The sequence below is a fragment of the Triplophysa rosa genome, linkage group LG16, assembly GCF_024868665.1.
Source record: "Triplophysa rosa linkage group LG16, Trosa_1v2, whole genome shotgun sequence".
Classification (NCBI taxonomy): domain Eukaryota; kingdom Metazoa; phylum Chordata; class Actinopteri; order Cypriniformes; family Nemacheilidae; genus Triplophysa; species Triplophysa rosa.
Window position 1 is genome coordinate 16,656,696 of NC_079905.1, and position 22,189 is coordinate 16,678,884.

The 22,189-nt window shown below is 41.1% G+C and overlaps 1 protein-coding gene across 3 annotated transcripts in view; it reads left to right on the forward strand.

Moving 5' to 3' along the window:
- Positions 1-12,711: 12,711 nt before the first annotated feature.
- The window catches only part of adcy2b (adenylate cyclase 2b (brain)), a 113,180-nt gene continuing 103,702 nt past the window's right edge, over positions 12,712-22,189 (forward strand). For 2 of the 3 annotated variants that reach the window (XM_057354240.1, XM_057354241.1), the window contains exon 1: positions 12,714-13,196. In XM_057354240.1, the coding sequence (XP_057210223.1) occupies positions 12,831-13,196 (366 nt within the window). In that variant the 5' untranslated portion in view covers positions 12,714-12,830. Of the gene's footprint in view, positions 13,197-22,189 lie in introns of all 3 variants that reach the window. The other variant, XM_057354239.1, reaches the window with a different exon arrangement.

Here is a 22,189-nt window from a genome sequence, read left to right on the forward strand (position 1 = left end):
AGCATGCTTGTGCTATCCATGTCTACTAATCAATAACACTACCTAGAATAATCTTGAAGTATTTAAAGGGACAGTTTACACGAAAATTACAATTCTGTCATGAATTACTCACTCTCTATAGTAGTTCCAAACCTGTATAAGTTTGTTTGTTTGGTTGAACACAGAGAAAGATATTTGGACGAATGCTTGTAACTTAACAGTTCTTGGACCCCATTGACAACCATAGTGGGAAAAATAACAATGGTATAGTCAAAAGTTTGCTGTCCTACATTCTTCAATATGTCTTCTTTTGTGTTAAACAGAACAAAAAAATGATAAAGTATTTTTTCCTACTATGGTAGTCAATGGGGTCCAAGAACTATTTGATTACTGACATTCTTCCAAATATCTTTCTGTGTGTTCAAATGAACAAAGAAATTTATAGATTTGGGAAAACTCGAATGTGAGTAAATGATGACAGAATTTTTATTTTGGGGTGAATTATCCCTTGAAATAGTTTTTTACACTTAAAACTTGCTACAAAAGCATCTTCTAAACAGGCACTCTCAAGCGAATAACAGGCAGGTGTTGTATATGACCAACCAGACGATGTCAATTACTGGCAGCCAATACCAAGACATCATGACCCATTTACCATGAAGTATAATCATCACATATCTTTTGTAATTTATTTAACTAGGCATATATTTCTGCATGTATGTAATTATATTAACATACTACGTAGATACATTATCTATTATATAGATCAATATACATTCATCAAAACACAATCATGGGAATCAAATAACAGGATAACTATTTAGATGTAACAGCCCCTATATTGTCATCTAGTTTTTGTAAAAGCTATTATCTAAAGGCCAAATTAACTGCTATAGTTTTATTTTGTGAAGAAAATTGTAAATTTTTTTATATGTAAGTGTAACTAAATTGGTAATATAAGCCAAAGTACATAAGTGCAGTTAAAGCGAGAGAGGGGTAGACCTTAAATTCAGTAAAATAGTTAAATAACAATGAATTTATTTCCAGAAAACTACAGTTAATACCACGGATTCTGTGTGCATATAAATTTTACTGCAAAATTCTTAAACAAATTCACACATTTTTTATTTTGGCCTTCTTTATTTTTACCTCACTGTTAAAAAATTGTTGGTTCAACTTTAAAAAATAAGTTACCTGGTTGCCTTAAAAAATTTTAGCTAACACAACTAGTTTGCATCAAATGCATTGAATTAACTAATAATTTAAGTTGTATTAATTCAACAATTTAAGGCAACCAGGTAACTTATTGTTGAACCAAAAAATAAACAAATTATTTTTTACCTCAGGGCATTTTACACAGATGTAGCTAAGCAACAGTAACACCCCAAAATTCACTTAACCATATACTTTTATTCACACCCACACATTAGGTTTCTGCACATAATAGATTTTTATTCATTGATTTTTTTGTGGGGACTTATGGGGATTCATTATGGGGACTTTCCATAAACAATGATATATTCTTGTTCTTACCTCATCCTTCATTTAGCATGATTTAGTTTGGTTAATAATCAATTTCCCTTGTGGTGATCAGACTTTTCCCATCCCCACAATTATGGTATGTAGTATTTTTTTTACCTCAGTCTATTTCATCCTGAAGTGGGTTCGCATTCATTCACTCTTTAACTCTATAACATTTTCCAGTCGTCTATATTATTTTGGTGCTATCTTACACCAGTTTTTACTTCACACTTGAGAAAAAGAAATGTCCTTAAATCTATTAAAAAGAGGACAAAAGCACGCACATCAACCTCAAATGGGTGCTCGACCAAAAAAACGAATGAAGGATTATATACAAAAGTCGGCACACCAAAGCTCCAAAAAATACAAAAATGTATTGATTTAAAAGACTATAGCATGGCGTGAAACGTTTCGAGCACACAGGCTCTTCATCTTAAATATTACTCTGCCCTCCTATGAAGTCTCCCCTGAACAAATATAGCTATATACACACTTAACATTCAATGTAAATATTAATAACACAGTTTTCAAATATCCAAAAACTTGATCAACTTTAAAACTGTTCTGACAAATATCGTTGCTCAGAAGAAATGTCAAAAAATTATAAAACACAGAACCACATCTTACGCCATATCTTTGCTCTCTTTACTATTTGTTGACCCCGTGTAGTAATATTTTGTAGCAATTCTCCTATATAGGCCTTGCACATCAATATTGCAGCACAGTAAAGCCAAACATCAAATGCCAATAAAACATTTACCATTCTAACCAGTTTGCTCCATAAAATCATAGTAACTACATTTACTATCACTAAAATGAAACTGTAATAGTTCTAATAACAAATATACAGTATATGCGTATGAGGAATGTGCCAGAAATCATAAAGTAATGGTTTATGGAAAATACCCACATTTTGGCATTTACTTTGAGAATACCTTTGTATTCTTTAAAATACCACTGTGATACTTTGTTGTAAAGGTTATTGTGGTTAACAGTGTACCGTGCTTTATTTTTATTTATTTATTCGGAAACAGCCTGACATTTTAAGCATGCAACAGAAAGTGTGCTATACTTCAGAAAGGCTCAGAAAAACCAAGACTGTGTGAGGTGTGAAGTTGATAAGAATCGCTGCTTCCTCTCAGAGATGATGTTTGGAGAATGTCCAAAGAGATAATAGTCAAACACACAGGACAGAGGTATTGGACTTGTGCTGATATTGAAGAGATGAATGAGGAAACCGAGAGAATCAAAGTCTTCTCCAAAACACCTCCCAGCAGCTCTAGCAGTAATGAACCCCTGTGAAACTGAGATTGCTGAGGCATAAAATATGTGTTGCTATTTTTGGCGGCATATTTGGAAGATTTTTGAAAGGGTGCTATTTCTACGGATACATTCAGCCACCTTTCAGCAAGGCAATGCATTTAAAACAGCTTTACCATCATACTTCATTAAACAATTTATCCATTGCAGCACAAGCTGTGAATAGCATAGATGAACATCAGATTTCCAGCGCAGACCCCCTCTAGAAATGAACTCATCAGTACGCAAAACCCAAACAACTCAATGACATCAATCATAAATGTGCCATCAGAAACTGGCAGCTTTCCATGTTTCCTAGGATGTAAGTACAAGTATACACAAAGGATTTGTGTTGTTGAAGTTCTTTGTCAGTTACTTGCAAGTTCAAGGTTCTTTCACATACGGCTGTTCTATACGACACGAGGAAGCTGCTGGAAACCATTTATATAACTTAATTAAAATGTCCTTTCTCCAGTCCGCTATCATGTCTATTTGCGAACGTTGATTATGTTTTATGGTCAAGCTTGTTTTTTTGTGAAAAGAGAACAGTTGCTTTTTTGGTGAGAAATGATTTCGGATGGACTCTGAATGCTTTTGTCTCTTGTAATTCATTTTACTCTGACAATGGAGTTCAAGTAATGAACCAGACATGATGGAGAGAATTAAATAGCAACTATTCTGTCCTATCATTAAAGATTTATTTGGAAAGGTCTTATCTATTAGAGCGTGTTTACAAAGATAAGACTTTAAAAATCTGTTTGTGATTTTTGGCTCCGGGGATAAAACAAGAAGAAACACCCAATTAACTGATGACACACCAATTATATGTTGAACAAAACCGCTTCCCACCCAGAATTTCCATCAGTGTTGTAACTGAGTTCTGGTGACATGAGGGGCAGAAAGAGTCAAGAAACTAGCTTTGAGAGAATCCTATTAATTTTCTTGTAACACCACTATTCAGAATGTGTTAAAGGGATACTTCACACAAAAATGAAAATTCTGTCATCATTTCTTTGTTCTGATGAACACAGAGAAAGATATTTGGAAGAAAAAACTGATTTTGCACCCCATTGACTACCATAGAAAAAGGAAAAAATGCATTGGTAGTCAAAAGTGCCAAATACTGCTATGTACGAATGAGATCAAACGAATTGATTCAAATTAGCCACCTTATAAAATAGTTACTTTATTTACGTTATTTTTGCCGGGAGATGGTGTTGGTTAAGTCAAACACAAAGAAGTTTCTGGCGGGAGATGTTGGAAAGTTGTTTCTTTGCACTTTTGTGCACAATCTCACGGAAATTCGTAACTATTTTATGATGTAGCTCATTCATATGAATTTGTACGTTGTGAATCATAAAAAACGTACGATTACTAGAAAAAAAATGCAATACTGAACCACCCCTAACCCCGCCCCTTAACCTAACGTTACTGGCACGAAAGCAAATCGTGCTAAAATGTACAAATATGATTGTATGAAAAATTAGCCACCTCATAAAATAGTTCCGTTTTTGTTGTGAGATTGTGTTGGTGGTTAAGTCAAACATAAAGAAGTTTCTTTCAGGAGATGTTGGATAGTGTTTTCTGTGCACTTTCTGGACAGCCAGATCTCACAGTACTTTGTAACTATTTTACAAGGTGTCTAATTCGTATCATTTCGTACAATGTGAATCGTTCAAAAACGTACGATTATTAGAAAAACACAATATTGAACCCTCACCCCTAACCACGCCCCTAAACCTAACGTCACTGGCGCAAAAGTACATCGTAATAAAACGTATGAATAAGACTATACGAAATTCATACGAATTAGCTATCCTGTACAATAGTTATGAATTGTGGTGAGATTGTGTTTTCTGAAACAAGAAAATGTTACATACCAGAAAATGACCAAAATCTGACCAAACAATCCAACAACATTGTTGGAAAAATTGGACTCCAATTGTTCAAATTCCAGCCACCCAATTAACTCCACATTAAGCTTATTTCACACTGTTCCTTCTCCATTTCCTTTTGTTTTGTTTGTCTACTTTTTCTAATTCTGGCCCTTTCCTGAGAAGACTGGAGACACGTACCTCTTTTACTTTCCAAAATGGCCTAAACCCAACAATCAAATGCTCAGATTGTCTCTCAGCCTCTTGCCTGTTCAACAATATAGTGGCTCTTCACCTGTAGACCTGTAACAATCGGTTGGCTTCATTCACCTTTAAGCTATCATGGGAGGTTTGTGTCCATACTGAGAAGACGTTTCGTGCAGTGACTGGTAATGTTTCGTGTGAGATTCTGGATTGAGCTTTCTGAGGTGTCTGCAGTCTGTCCTTGCAGATAAGAGGCTCTTCAGACAGATTATTGCTGAGATGGAAGGCTCGAGAAGTGACTGAAGTATTAAGATAATGAGAAGTTAGATGTTCAAGCCTGTCAGAGATAATTCTGTCTCACAAAATTATTTACAGTTCACAGTGACCAAACTCTAAAGTTCTCCAATATAAGTATTTTTGATTACACCATGCAACATGATAAGTATATTTGAGAAACTGTGAGATGTGACCTCCATTTAGAGCCAAGAAGATTACTGCCGACGCCTCAGACACTTGAATAAGAATGAGTTTGTACCAGAAGAAGAAGGTCAGGCTTCAGGTCGTACTGGGGTGCGTTTCCCGAACAAAGACATAACTCGCTGGTTAACCACCATGCGATGCATCGTTGGGGAAATTAACAATGTAGTTACGACTTTTCCCCGAAATCGTAGTAACTCTGTCGGAGATCAATTGTTTGAACCAAGTTGGTTCAGCAATCAAGTTGATGATGCCACACAGGTGGTGGAGTAATGACGTCTACTAATAATACGTTCAGATCGAATTAATGTCAAATTCTTGCTGTAAATAATATTTAATTCATTTATAAGTGTCCTCCTACGTCATTCCGGTCATGCGCATGCGCAAACAACAGCGCTTCTATTTTCTTGACAAACTAAAAGATGTAAAATTGAATTTGTATATCTTTAGAATGATGGATATAGAATGCACTGCGTGTTGCTTGCTTACTTTGATCAAAAGCTTGATGCATGTAAATCTACATGTCATAATAATAAGGAACGATGCTTCTAACCACAGCTCTAGACCTGTAAGTTAGTTCCAATCACGCAACTTTGCAATGCTGTTTGCGATTGATCGTTGGAACGATGGTTTCGGGAAACACTTAAATCGTTGAACTATGCTGGAACAACGGAACTTGTGACCATAGTTGGCTAACGATGCTTTTGGGAAACGCTCCCCTGGTCGGCTCTGTCCATTCATTTCTGTGAGTGTTGGCATATGTGAGTTTGTGGTTGTGGAGCACTTCAGATGTGCACAGCTAATGAGATCGTCAGCCCAGTTCACTGCACAGACTCACTGGAGTCAAACTTCATCAGAGCGCCACAGTCTCACACAGCCTTAGGTGAACTGTGCTGTAATAAACTGTAGAGACGCTTAACAAGGGCCTTTTGTGCTCATTTTTAAATGTTCACCGCTCGGCATGCTCCTTTATTTCATCTGAGCAAAAAACCTACAATGTGTTGAAACAGCCTGAGTTATCAACAGGAAAAAAAATTGCCTCAGTATTTCAGCTTCATGATTAAGTTCTTCTGAGATTTTGCTGGGGAAACTAAGCAGCTGTGTTGAAGAACAACGCTGTATCTAGGACAGCAGCAATGCGGTGGCAATGGGTTTTTAGAGCAAGGGTGGGTATGCAAGAGAATTAATTTATTAAAGAAACACTCTTCCTTGAAACAACCTGGGCTTAAAGGAATAGTTCACCTGAAAATGAAAATTCGGTATGGTTGTTTTTGTTAACATAATACATAAACATGAACAATACTTCTACAGCATTGCATTTGTTAATATTCATGTTAATTTCAATATTTACTAATATGTTTTTAAAATCAGAAGGAGTATTTGAAGATTTCATTTGCAAAAACAGATAACTCATATTTTATTGTGCATTTCAAGTAATATCAAACTGCCGTTGGGTTGTTTTGATTAAGTATTAATAACTCATAAAATACATCTAACTAACATAATAAAACACAATAAAACATGAAGTTTTGCAAATAAACTCTTTAAATGTTAACATTAGTTAATGCGCCATGAACTAACATGCATAGTTGTATTGACATAACTAACATTAACAAAATGCTGAATAAATGCTGAAAAAACTATATTGCCCATTGCTATAGTTATATGTAAAACAATAGGTGTGTGTAAGAAAAGGTTGAATATTTTGAGCTTATTTTGTGAAATTTAAACGCATACGAGCACTGTAAAAAAGTGTTATTATAGTTCCTGTTTCCTTTCTTCGTTTTTTCTAATTCTTCTTCTGTGTTGTGCTTATTGTAAATCTCTCTCCCCATAGGAAAGAAAAATCACCAGGCTGGCCTTTAAAATACATTGTTTCTCTTAAAAAAACTATGGACACTATTTTAAGTCTCCTGTTTCTTTATATTTTCTCACACAGAGGAGATCCCAGCAATGTCCCAAATGTGCTTTACCAAGAAACCAAAATCTGCAATCTGAAACACTGCTCATCATGTTCTGCCAAAACCAAACTATTTCAGTTCACGAGTTCACCTGAGCAGATAACAGCAATGGTGCGAGGATAATAATAGAGCGTGGGTTTGAAGGTTATGCGTATTTGGCGTGCTGTCCGGGGAACGGGCTCCGAGCTCGCCGGATCTATCCGAACCCAGAACACTCTACCCTGGTCAGGGCAAGTGTGCCGAGCTCGGAACCGGCCCGAGCCCAGAGCACACCCCCCGGGGTCCTGCGGGAGAATGAGCTTTGTGAGAGGAGCTGGGGTGGAGGAGGGATGCTAATCTGAATAGATGAAGCAGGTAAGGTGGTTTGTCTATTTATAAGAGATCTCGCTTGGGCCGATAGGGTAGATGCGGTGATTGCTGATGGCAGACCAGCCGAGCTGATTATATGCTCCGGCTCCTCCCAAACTTTGTTAATTAAACATCTTTTCATGAGTTCACCTGAGCAGATAACAGCAATGGTGCGAGCATAATAATAGAGCGTGGGTATGAAGGTTATGCATATTTGGTGTGCTGTCCGGGGAGCGGGCTCCGAGCTTGCCAGATCTATCCAAACCTGGAGCACTCTACCCTGGTCAGGGCAAGTGTGCCGAGCTCGGAACCGGCCTGAGCCCAGAGCACACTTCCAAAGGCATGGTAGAAGTGGAACAGCAGCTGGAGTACGCATAACCCCCCAAACGCGATGCTAGGCACTGCGGAGGTGGTGACCTGCGTTCAGGTAAAGACGAGAAGATGAGGGCTCCGTGGGAGATGTGATTATGAGGAGACAGGAAACATGGGTGGGCGCCCCTCTGGGGACGGTTGAGGCTGAGGTATTGAAAGAGGGTGCCTGCTGGAGTGGTGGGATGTTGGTTCCTGTAAGCGTGTTGGTTGATGAGGCTGCTGTGAGCAGTGCATGTAGAGGTTGTGATGATGAGGATGCTGGATCCAACTGGAGCAGGCAGGGCTTCGTGGGTGTCCCTGGTGGTAAGACTGTTTCTAGAAGGAGGCGACTGAAGGAGGGGCGACCGCTGTGGTAGAGCATAATATGGAAGTACTGGCCCCCTGCGGGGGTGAACGCTGCGGCGGTGCTGGCTTCTGGAGACGAGGAGTCTTGAGCGACAGATCTTAAGATGGTAGTTGCTGAGGCGGTGAGGTCTCCTGCTGGGGAGATGACTGCTGAGGTGGTGGAGGTTCGAGCCCGTGCGGGGGCGGAGGAGAAGCTAGACGATGATTGGGGGCTGGTGTTTAGATGATTCGGGTAATGAGGGTTTGATGGGCTTCCCTGATGAGGGAGCGGTCTGACCGGATGTAGCTCTTGAAGGCTTCCGATGTCCAGCGGAAGGAGTGACCGGAAAAGTGGTCTTCGGGGATGCCGGATTGGAGCAGGACAGCTTTAAGGTGCTTTTGGAACAAGAAGCTTGTGGCCGGGCAGTTAGAGTCGTCGACGAAGAGAGGATCTGATGCGGCTTTGATCTGAGGTTTCCTGAAGTGAAGGTAGGCTAGGAGAGTTTGGTAAGCTTGAATCGGTGACTGGAGGTTGAAAATGTAGACGAAATGGCCTCTACTGGTTTGGTCCTTCTTGCTTTGCTTAATGGAGTATGACATTGGGTACTGATAGGTTGGATATGGTTGGATGGACTAGGGGTTAAAGGTGGATGTGGTGGAGATTTCCGAGCATTTTAGGAAACCGAAGAAGGCCAGGATGAACATGGCATCGAGTGTGCGGGCGACGTGCGTGGAGTGGGAGGAATTAGGGAGGAAACGATCAAAATCATTCTTTCGATTTTTTTCTTTGGCAGAAAAGCCTGGAAATTAAGCGAGTCTAAGTTGATGCCGAGAAATTCTATGGACATGCTCGGTCCTGAAGTTTTGTCTGGGGTGGATGGAAAAGTTTTTTTTTTTGCTCCAGCGTATGCCGAATAGATGCCAGAAGTCTGGGTGGATGGGCATGATTTTAAACACGGAGGTGATGTCGACTTTGGCTAGCCAAGCACCTTGACCGTCATTTTTTATTAAAGTGATGGCTTGATCGATGTTGTGGTAGTGCAGGGAAAATTCTTCGAGCGGAATGAGGCTGTTAATTCTTGGAAAGGAAGAGCCTTGTGGTGACGAGAGATCGAATATTAGGCGGTTTTTGTCTGAGAATTTCCGTGTGGCTACGCCGATGGGGCTGATGCGAAATACGGTAAATGGGGAGCCGCGAAGGGGCCGATAATAAAATTGGCGTCAAACTCTTTTTAGATGAGGAGATCGACTGACTCTGGCTCCGCTAGTGCGGACTGGAGGTTGGGGCAAATTAGGCCGTGTGAGGGGAGACTAATAACGCCGGGGTCGAAGCCGTTCGAGAGACCGGACAGGAGATAGTCAGTGAACTGAGTGTCGGGGTGCAAAGACTGTTCAAAGGACAAACAAGAAACATTCACAGGAGTCGAAAGGTAAGTTTTGGGGTTTTTATTGGAGGATTGAAAGACTGGGCAGACAATGTGGGCATGGGAGCGCCGCTGCAGAAATTGCACACATGCAAAAAACGACAGTGCTGTCTGGTGCATCTGCCTCCGTTGAAGTTATTTCAAACTTCGTGAGCGCGGGGGTTTGCAGCATCGCGTGAGGTTGGGTGGGCTGGGCGATTCGGCAAGCACGGAACGGAGGAAGTGGACTGGCGAGGCGAAGTTGGGCATGGGGGAAGAGAGGGAGTGACTAGGGGGCATGCAATGGTGCTATGAGCTAAGGAGTGACAGACCGCGCAAGAAATATTGCGGATGCCCAGGAAAACCCTGTTGTTTAGGTCAGTGTCCAGTGCTCCCCAGTAGGGGCACTGGTTCCACTGAGCCACGCTGATGGTGCACGTTGCTGAAAAAAGTTTATGGTATGTGTAGAAGTGCGAACCCCCATAGGAGAGAGAGAGCGAGCTCTGCCACTATGGTGAGGTAATCACCCAGCTCGCGTCTCCTATGGGAGAACACAATGCAAATGACGTCAGTGTAGCGGGAGAAGGAAGTGGTTGGGTGACGAGTTTTTGAGTGTGAATGATAGGTCGCTGTAGGTGATCTGCCGATCGGCTGACGGGGGTGAGAGAGGCGAGAGGAGTAAAAAGAGATCCGTGTCCGCACCTGCCAAAATCTGGGTTCTGATGTTGCCGGAGACAGGAGGCGGTTCCAAAGCTGGTGCATTGACTGGGACCAGCATCGCTGTTGCTGAAGCCAATGAAAAGTGCGGTCGGGCCTGTGGAAGAGAGAGGAGGGAGGGAATAGCGGTCGCTGGAGCGGCTAGCGGAGGCAGCCTTACGCTAGCGGCGGGTTCTAGGGTGGCTGGGTAAGGTCCGGGAACCGGCGCCTGTGTCGCTAGTTGAGGCAGCCTCACGCTAGAAATTGACGGTGGCGCCACGGTCCAAGAGCCTGGAGCGGGGAAGGGGTGCAAGTAAGCTGGGGCTCTGGGTTGTAACATGCTCGTGTTGCCTGGGTGGCTAGCAGTGTCAGCTGCTGGAGGGGCGTTAGCCCGAGCCGTGAGCTGGAATTCGGCGAGAGGGACTAGCTGCTGGAAGCTCATGCCTGGAGAGTCCGTAGCATCCGGGGAATCCGTAGCGCGACCCATGCTCGCTGATGGCCTGCTGCGCCAGCTTGCGGGTGGAAGGCTGTGTCGAGCCGCGGAGGCGGATTGCCCGGGCCGGGAATATGGAGAACCATGAGCCGGGCCTGGCTTGACAGTGGCTTTCAGAGGAGCGGACTTCGGTGAGGGGGCATCAGCCTGGAACGAGGTGTAGAGGCTGTACAGCTCCGCCTTAGTCATCCACCTGCGTCTGAGTTGGAGAGGGCCTGTCGTAGGCCCTGGATGATCCATTTCTGAATTGAGGGGATCGTGGGGAGCGCTGAGGCATATGAAGACGCCAGAGAAGGAGGTGGAAACCTTTTTGTACGAGGCGATGATGCACCTCGTATCTTCACTGCGCGAGGTGCAGAGCGGCGAGGCTGGCGATCCTGTGGCGAAGCCTGGGGCTCGATTGATGATTCCGATCCAGGGCTAGAATGTTGAGACGCGCACGGAGGCGCTGAAGGATTGAGTGGCAGAAACGTCGGTAATGACGGGAGTCTTGGACATGGCATCGAACAAAATGATGAGATGAACGAGATGAAGCAGGTAAGGTGGTTTGTCTATTTATTAGAGAGCTCGCTTGGGCCGATAGGGTAGATGCGGTGATTGCTGATGGCAGACCAGCCGAGCTGATTATATGCTCCGACTCCTCCTGACCTTTGTTAATTAAACATCATTTTATTGTATACCAGCATATTTTTTATTTTGTGGCTATTTTTAATAGACGATTTTAAAGCAACAACACAAATAAACGTTACTCCGCATGCACGCTTTTGTGGTCCAAACTTAACTTCCGGTACACATCCGCAAAGAATAGAGTCCCTGATTATTTCTGATAACAAAAAAATTACAAGTAAATGACATTAGCTAGCAAGTTAAAAGTATGTCCAGCCAGAATTATTTTGGTTTACCAGTACAAGAACAGTCACTTGGCTAAACTTAAATGCGACAAAGTTACACGACCCATTCAACAAATTGTTTATTTAATACAATTATTAAGCAATAACATAAATATAAATTACTTATAAATATAAGTGAATATAAATAAAATATAAATGTTTTATAGTTTTTTGTAAAGTATAAATAGTCACTAGCCAGACCACCAGAAGGTAACTTAATGCTAGGCGTGTGCGTCCGATGAAACTGTGGCCGTTTCTCAATTCCAAGAATGCAAAGAACGGACTTGTGTTCTTGTGGAGACCGGTCTTGCGAGGCAGCCTCGGAAGACTGAACTTGGATGGACGCGCCGCAGTGACTTATGAGACTTCAAGCGGATTCCGTAGGCGTGCAAGGCTGCATTCGATGCATCCTTGATATCGAGAACACATCCGTGTACTTTCATGCGTTCTCTGTTCTTGAGTATTGGAACCGGACTTTGACGGTTATTGATGACGTAGAGCGAGAACACAAGACCGCTAAAGAACACATATTGAGAAACGGCTGGACTACAATTTGTAGCTTGCCACTTTATCGCCATGTTGAAACATAAAATTGCAGGTACTTTGTGCACTTATCTTTTTTGTGTGTGTTAAAAACAACTGACATTTCACAAAAACTTCATATTTTTCTCTGGGTAACAAACTCATATTTAACTTACCAAACACCTCACTATAGCACAGAGATCTATGACTGCTTGTTTTAAGTCAAACCCGCCACTCCCTTTCCTCTTAAATTCTTTCAAAGACTTTCTCTTCCTCTCTCTCTCTCTCTCTCTCTGACACACTTCTCAAATGTTATTACTCTGGCTTGCGCTCTCTCGCTGTCAAACAAACCCTCGTGTTTCCCTCTCTCTCTGTCCTCCTCTCTCTCTCTCCTCCTCCTCCTCTCACGCTCTCTCGTGCGAGGCTCAGTCGCTCTCCGCTGCTCAGTTCAACATGTTGGCTGGAGAATGCTGCGTGCGGCAGCGCTCTCCCTCCTGCCCTGGCGCGGGACCCGTCTGTCCCACCCGCCGCAGCTGAGCACTCTTCCAGAAGAGGACGAGCCCGAACGGCAATACCAGGAGGAAGAAGAGGAAGACGAAGCCTCGGCGGGGAGTGCCGGGGTCCGCTCGGACCCCATGTTCCAGCCGCAGAGAGCTTACCTGCTGGAGGGTCCAGAGGACATGGTGATGTCACCCGGGCGGCTGAAGTCTCCAGACTGGGTGTATGAGTCGTACTACCGCATGAGCCAGCAGCATCCCCTAATTGTGTTTCTGCTCCTCATTATCATGGGAGCGTGCCTGGCTCTGCTCATCGTGTTCTTTGCCTCTGGACTGGTGAGAGTCTGCTTGTTCCATCCACCTACTCTTTTTGTACTTTTCTTTCTGGCGGTGGACCACGATACTTGTTTTCTCATCTTGCATGTGTTGATGTCTCAGAGCAGTGGTTCTCAAACCGGTGTTTCGGGATGCCATGTTTTGCATTGTTTATTAATTTGATGGTATTTCAGTGAATGAGATGTATTGCGGTTGACAAACAATATTTATCCGTGTTGTGAGGAAGTTGTTGCTGAATCGTGTACTCTTGGTTTTCTAGTTTTGTTCATGTCCAACGATGCCATATAGAAGAACCATTTTTAGCTAAATGGTCCCATGAAGAACCTTTACCATCAGCAGAACATTTAGGTTTCACGAAAGGTTTTTGAGACTATAAAAAGTAACAAAGAAATGGCTCTTAAGAATAAACTGTTCTTAAAAATGGTTCCTTTATGGCATCCCTGTGAGAAACCTCAAGAAAGTGTTAAGTCTAACTTGCCTCTATAAAGTGACAGATGCGGCGTTTGCATGTTTTTTCGTATTTTTCTCCAGCATTTTCTCTCAGTTTTCAAAAATGATAAGCCTTTTTATTTCATCACTTTTTATTATTTACACTCATTGCATTTCTGTATTGCTGTCTGCGGCCAATCAGAACAGACCTGTGACCAACCAGTTGAGATCTACATTCATTTTTTTTGCTGTTTTTTCATTTTCCACTTTCTTTGCACATCTTGTTTTTATGGTAAAAACAGGAATGGGGTTAAAGCGTTTTGCTTTTGCGTGGACTGCAGCACTTTTTGTCTCTTTTTCTCTGTGTGGCAGATTGTGTGAATCTCTGTGGCGAGAGAGCCGTTTCTGAGAGCTGCACTTCTGCAACCTTCTCATTTACACCCGCTGTTTCACTCCTTCTCTCGTGCTCACTCTCTCTCTCTCACCAGATGCTCAGTTGTCTGTGTTTATGTGTAATGGGCTTTGGAGAGTATGGCTGTTGATTCACTTGAACTGTGAATGCGCTTAAATAATCACACACAAAGTCATTTTTTGCTTCATGGTGCCCTGTATAATATGGAAGAGGTCTTGGACACTTAGAGGCGTGAATGTAGCAACATCACACAAAAGCAGTTTCCGACACTGTCCAAAAAAAAACACTCTTTGCAGAAAGTCGTAAATAACTGCAATAATAAACAAGTATTTATTATTGCAACTCAACAGATAAAACATTGCGGTATCTGCAGAAAGGTCATGAGTTCCATTCCCAGTAATTTTGGATAAAATCGACTGGCAAATGCATGTGTGCAATGTAAATGTGATTAATTTATTTGAAGAGAGAAAGTGTCACATATTGAAAGGGGTTAGCGAGATAAAGTTCGTAATATTCGTGTGATTTTTTTATTAGACTGTGGATGTGACTTAAGCAATTACTTAATATGACTGTAAAGTGTAAAACATGCTAATAGTGCTACTAATTTCTTCATATGAAGAACTAAAAAAATACATACATGGGAGACTTTATTTGATGTCTGCATCTACATGGGGCAGTCGTGGCCTAATGGTTAGAGAGTCGGACTCGTGACCAGAAAGTTGCCGGTTTGATTCTCAGGGCCTGTGGGTAACGACTGAGGTGCCCTTGAGCAAGGCACCTTACCCCTACTTGCTCCCCGGGCTGTGATAGCTGCCCACTGCTCCGGGTGTATCCGTGTGTTCACGACTTTCTGTGCGTGTTCACTACTGGATGGGTTAAATGCAGAGGTCACATTTCACTTTCACTTTACATCTGCAAGACGTATACTGTAAAAAAATCCATAAAAAATGAATTTTTCTGTAAGCTGGAGAAAAATAAATATACCGTAAAATAAAAAAAATCCTGTAAAATTACAAGATATAAGGATATAGTTCAAATTGTTTTCCCCGTTTTTCTTGTAAATTTGTTGTCTTTTTCTGTAATTTTACAGTTTTTGACCTTATTTCAAAATTAAACTGTAAAAAAAAGAAATCTTGTTAAAAAAACTGACATTTTCTGGGAGCTGGACACAGCTGGGGCACCAGAAATAAACAGTAAATAAACCGTTTTTTTCACTTTAAAATAAAAATTTCCCTGGTAAATTTTCCCCTTCTTGTAAATTGGCTGTCTTTTTCTGTAATTTTAATTTATTTTACCATAGTTCAAAAATACATCAAAAATATGTAAAAACAGTAAAATTCTGTTTTTATTTACATTTTCGTGGAAAATCGTGGAAAAAATTACGCTATCTTACAGTGATTTTTTTTACTTGCTCATCTGCAATGTCATATAGACATCGAGAAGATGTCTGTAAGATGTTTATTATTTAGAATGTATATAAAACTGCCTTTTCTAAGACACTTATCAGATGTTTTTACACAACAGACGTTTTCCAGATGTCTAGATCTTTAGGAGACATCTTACAGACGTCACTGTCCTATAGATACATATATAAATAATTCACTTTTCTAACTGCCCTGAATGTATGTGAATAAAACAGAAAATAAAGGTTGTGCATGTGTGTGGCCACGCTCCTGTGGTTTGGCTGTGGGTATGTTGTTTTGACGTGCCGAGGCTCTTATCTTGGAAACAGCAGCCTGCTCACACAGAATGGCAACGGGGCCAAAAAATGCCACAAAACACAAACTTTGAGTTATCGTGGTTTCGCCGTCCGGCGTGCCGTTTTGTTTCATTTCAATTCCAACCCTTCTCCGTCTGGACAGGAAGTCCTGCCTAGTCCTTATCTTGTTTTTTCACAGCAAATCTTTTTAGCGAGTGTGTTGCACTGCTCTGTCCTGAGAGATTCAAGATTAATGAGCTGCTGGTGGAATCCCGAGATAACATGCTTCAAAACAAGAACAAAAGTTCACATGATTAGAAAACCACATTAGTTAGGGTGCAAGCAATAGTGCTAATTCATAGCATTTTCCTGTCCTCTTTTCATTGACAGAATGTATCGTCGCCCGATAGCCGTTAGTGTTAGTGTCATCATGTGTATTTGACACCAAAACTTGATTTAGTTTTTGTAGTGTTATGTACATGTAACATCAAAATGCATCCATTTTTGTCACGGCTCTGCTTCATTTAGTCATGTTTTTCTTGGTCCTGTAGCAGAGCCATGACAAAGCCTTAGGTTTTGTGTGAGAAGACCATGGGATGTTTATCTTCTGATATCTCATGTGTTTTCTCGTGTCTTGTCATTGGCCCCGCCCCTCTCATCTCATGTATTGCTTTCCTGCCTTGTCTAATGTTCCCCACCTGCCCTCGTTAATTATCCTTCATTTGTCTACCCTTTAAATAGTCCTCATGTTTCATTGTCTTGTTGCTCGAGGATTGTTTGTATGTGATGTGTTGGAATACGTGTCCTCCTGTGTTGTGCCCGTCATTGGATTACCTTGCCTGTTTTTGAGACGTTGTTTCGAGTTATATTTTTGTTTATCCTTGTCCTGCTTTTTGTGTTCCCCTTGTGGAAAGTTTTTGGTTTCTGTTTATTTACATATTAGTCTTGTCTTCGTTACCCCCTCGTGGGTGTTTTTGTTTGTCTTGTATTAAAGTCTTGTTAACCCCTTCATTGCCGCTGCCTGCACTTAAGTTCTTCCTGCCGCATTCTCGTGACACATTTTAGTATTGACTATTTGACCGAAAGCCACAGAACTAAACCCCAACAGAGCTTCAGTTACAAAAACAAACACATTTCAAAGCCCATTTATCATCAACAACATATTTTCCTTTCAGCCCACCATTGAAAGCACCAGGATTGTTTGCTTAGCGTCTCTTTTTGAGGGATCTTTTCCGTTAAAAAAAAAAGAAATTTTCTGTCAGATGGATTGACAGAAATATACTGTAAAATAATATTTTTTCCTATAAAATAACAGGATATAAGGATAATATATAATGAGTGGTTTTTCCCGTTTTTCGTGTAAATTTGCTGTCTTTTTCTGTAATTTGACCGTATTTCAAAAATAAACTGTACAAAATAAAATCTTGTTAAAAAACCTGAAATTTTCTGGCAGCTGAGTGCTGCTAGTGCACCAGAAATAAGCTGTAAAATAATGTTTTTTCCCCTGTAAAATGACATGGTTTCCCCCGTCTTTTTCTGTAATTTAACGGGTTTTTTTTCCGTGTTTCAAAAATACATAAAAATCTGTACAGTAAAATTCTTTTTTTTTTTTAACGTGGAAAATCTGTAAAAAATAACGGAAAATTACGTTTTTTCTAAATATGGGTGGGGTCACGGATACAGGAATGAGGTCTAGGTGGGGGTCCGACAGGCCCCGTAGAAAACATGAGAAATGCGGCAGAAATATAAAAATGCGGAGTGAGATCATCACACTGAAATGAGCTTTCCATGCAATCATTAATATTCACTCACACTTTCTTTATTGAATTCAGTTAAGCAAATAAAGCCGGGCACTCAACTACACACTTCACAGCATCTTTATAAATGTATCTTGGCCTTTGCTTGGCTGAGTTAGGTCCAGAGTTAATTACAAATGTGTGGCGATAAAACTACAACATTAGTGTTAAATGAACACATCATTGTTATACCTGCGCTACGGCTTGAAGAGCACACATTATTTTCAAAACGTTTTAATTGTGATGAAAACAACATGCCAGGTCATTTTAGTGTGTTACAGTCGTAAAAAATAGCTTAAGATTTTCAAAGTGAGTATGTAAGGGAAATTACACCAATCATGTTCTTTTCTTAAAGGGGTAGTTCACCCAAAAATGAAAATTTGTTTCATTTACTCACCCTCATGTCATTTCAAACATGTATAACTTTCTCCTGCAGAACACAAAAGATATTTTGAAGAACGTTGGTAGCCAAACGATATTGGGTCCCATTGACATTTCTCAAAATTCCACAGAAGAAAGCGTCACATACAGGTTTTGAACCATAATGGTAAATAAATGATGACAGAATTTTATATTTAACTACTCAAGGGATGAACTGTGACTCCAAAACATGAAAACTAAAGCTACATGAATGTCATTGCATTAGGACCAAATGGCGTCTGTAATTGTTGATGCTGCACCTTTAAGGTTTAGGTCATTTTTAGAGAATGTGTTGCTGCCTTTATTTCCTCCTGGCAAGGTCCTATTAACACGTTGAAAAAGTGTGGTTGAAAATATCTTGGTCATCGCAGGTGTAGTTCGTCACATTAACTACAGACCATTAACATTTGACCAGCAGAGTTGCTTAAAATGAACCACTTGATTGTATGTTTAATTATCAGCAGCAGCTTATTTAACAGTCCTGTTCTACCGGTACATACTATCTCATTACTTTGTAATTATTAGGTACCAAACTTGAACCTAAGTCTGACACATTATAAGGGCATTTTGTTGAGTTAGTACACTGTAAGTGCATGTACAGTAAAATAAAGTGCAAGCTAATCTAATTCAGTAATGCAACATTCATACTTTGTGTGGCATAGGTGTCGAAATACAAAACTGTGTGCTTCTATTTAAAAGCTGGTTAGGTATGCATACAGAACTGATGAGCAAGCCGCAGTAAATCCTTGTTACAAAAGAGCTTCAACTCAACACAAAAACAAATCTCCATGAAAATGCATGACCTATTGATACAGCAGTGGACAATTACAGCTGAAAAATTTATAAATACATTACAAAACCACATTTTTTAATACTATCATCCTGTGCAGAAACAACGGAAAGCGTGCTTCTGTTAATGAGTTAAAAATGCATGAGCATGTGGCCAGGATGTAAGTTTGCATTGTGCTGACAATAAGTGGCATGTTTCTTGTCACATCAGCAAGTCTACAGTGCTGGCTGCAAAAACCATATAAAACAGAGTTACACAAACTCAATCCCCTAACTCGCATCAGACTGAGATGTTCGGTGGAAGGGATGGGAAGTGGCTGTGGAACGGATACAGCTGTAACAAAGCACCCCGTGTGTGCGGCTCTCTCCCATTGTGACTTCTGCGAAATGGACTTAAATGGACTTAAATGCACAATCAGCCCGCTGTGTGTGTGTGTGTGCATGCGTGTGTGTGTGTGTGTGTGTGCGCGTGCGCGAGTCGGTATGTTATTTAGACTTTGAAGACATTATGATTATATGTGCCCTAGAAATTTCAAAGTTGAGTAAATGAGATACATTTATATATACATTAGGCAGTTGCTTTTATCCAATGCACATCCAGGCTATTTACAGTGTGGCCAGTATAGCCATACATATACACACAGTATACATACAAGCATTAAACCTACGACTAATATATATATATATATAAACACACACACACACACACACACACATACTCTGTGTGTGTGCGTGTATGTGTGTATACTGTATATACTGTATATTAGGGCTGTGCAAAAATATCGATACATGTAACTATCGCAATATTTTTTTTCCGATAGTGTATCGATAGTGATACCTCTACTATGGTTAATTTTTTAAAAATCATGTCATATACATACGGCCAAAAGTAAGTGGGAGCGAGCATGGCGAAAAATATAAGAATGCTTGGAGCTCTCAGAGCTGATGTGTGGGTGTGCTTTGGTTTTCAAAATAAGTCATGGAGTGATGAGTTAATATAAAATAATGCTGTTTGTAGGCTTCGCAAGTCATGACACAAGTCACTTGGCTAGTGCATTAGACAGAAAGTTTATTAAGAAAAGTAACAATGACATTTATTGTGCTTTCACGGATGTGACACCAGCACATTTACAGCACAGATGAACCAGGGGTTTTACACTGCCCATGTTCAGTGTTTTAACTGTAATGCACCACAACAGCCAAGTGAGCCATCTTATTCCCCTGTGCTACCCACTTGAGGGACGCAATCCACAGTTTGAGAACCCAAACCTCTGATCTAAAGGTCCATGCACAGGTCCAGATCTAAAAATAGTCCTGATAAATAGTCTGTTTGCAAGCAGCAGAAAGCTCTGTAAGCGAACATACAGTTAGACCGAGTGTTGTTTGCTCTACGCATCAAGGGGAAAAAAACACAATACATTGACCCGTGTTCTGTTTACTAGTGTCATGCACGTTACTGATGACGTAAGATGAATGCAAACGCACCAGGGTTCCATAGAATCAAGCTGAGACACCAAACCAACGCTGCGAGGGGCGTCATGGACAATCGCACTCGGATACACACACATTGAGACCGCAAATTCTATAGTGTTTCCTCTACAATATAGCGCTTTCCTTAGCAACGGCAAACACCAGGAGAGCGCAAGCTTTAGTTTTATTCAAGTTTACACAAACGGCCCCTAAAAACTCCTTGGTGGATCTTTACTGAGACGCAAACCACTGTGCACGGTGTATAAAAAGCCATAATTAAAAACCAACCTGTATAACAGTCATCCTCGATTAGCGGACCGCGGGACCCGGACCTTTGCTTTGTTCTGTAGCGATGTTTGTGAGTTGCTTAAATGCGTCACGAACATTAACCAATTAACCAATCACTAATCAAGCTACTTGCTAGCGTATATAAACCAGGTGGTAATGCCTCTGGGGTGGCGTCGTGGTCGAACCCCCCCCCCTTTATGCCCTGATAGGGACTACAGAGGTATGTGTTTGTAGCCGGTTAACTTAGCTTAGCTACTAATTTTTTTGCTTTTGGTGTGCAGTGTGATGCTGGGCGCCTTGTGTTTTACATGACAACAGCGCTCATAGCGGTGTGCCTTTAAAGCGCCACGAAACACTAAATATAATTTATTTAGATGTTAACAAAGTTGGTTGTGTTGCACATAACAGAAAACAACGTTTGCAACTGTAAGTTATTACAGTAGAGCAAACTTGTTAATTTTGAGCTTTTTTGCGCTATTTTTGCCTTCCAGGTTTAAAATCAATGAAAGTATGATTCGTGTAATGACCATAGACTGTATAAAACAGGTATGACTGATCCGATTCCAAATCTTAAAATATATTACTTTCCCTCGTGCCCCACCCGCTCCCCCACTCTTCTTCTCAGAGCGTTCACACCCATTTTAGTTGCATTTTTCAAAATGACAGTGGGGTAGACTGTAGCTGAAAAGGGGGGTTTCATGACCCTTTAAAGCGTTCGTTTATGCAGTGTTACACCCACTTCATACTGCACGCGTGAGCAGCGCGTAGGCGGAGCGGCAGCGGCGCGTAGGGAGAGCGTTAGCAGCGCGTGCCTATTGTCCTTTCATACCGGCAGCGTATGCACCACGCTGCCTGGGTAACCACAGTACAACAATGCAATTTCACATTACGTTATTTACATACATCAATGAGCAAAATATCTTCCAGGACTTCATCAAAGCACTTTAAGTAGATTGCATAACTATGATTTGTTATATCCACCTGTTTCTTGCTCTTTTAGATCTGTGTAATACAAGTTATAAATAAAAACCCATCATGCTTTGAAGGATACAAAGTCACTTAAGGGTTAACTCACCATAGGAGAGAGTGACTGACTTGTGATGCGATCGCTTTTCTCTCACACATACGCAATATAAGCATATAACACGATGTCTATGTTTGATCTGTTTTTTCAGAAGGTTATGATGACAGTGGGTTTCAGACAGTAACCTGACAGCGTAATGCGATCGTTTCCCACTCCTTCATTTGCAATATAAGCATAACATCTAAGCCATACTTGTATTATAAATCCTTTAAATGTGCTGTTGTGGTTTTGGCCAAAAAAAACTCCTGGCAAAAGTCTTTTTGAAACTCATGGCGACTGTTAAAAACACATTAGACACCAATTACATGCTTTAAATGTAAAAGTGTTACGTTTTCCTGTCAATCCATGTGGATTTTGTCCGTAAAGAATGCACTGTCGCTTTAATTGAGCGTTACCAGCGCAGCAAAAATAGACTCGGCACTGAAATGATCGCTGCACTGCTGCTTACGCGCCGCTTCTGCTCCGCGAGCACTTGCTGCTTACGCGTGCGGTATGAATGCTCTCATCTGTTAACATGTGCGCCGAAAAAAATATGCGCTGCTCACGCTCTGCTTACGCGTGCGGTGTGAAACGGGTGTAATGAGTGTGCCGGTGGGTTGAGACGCA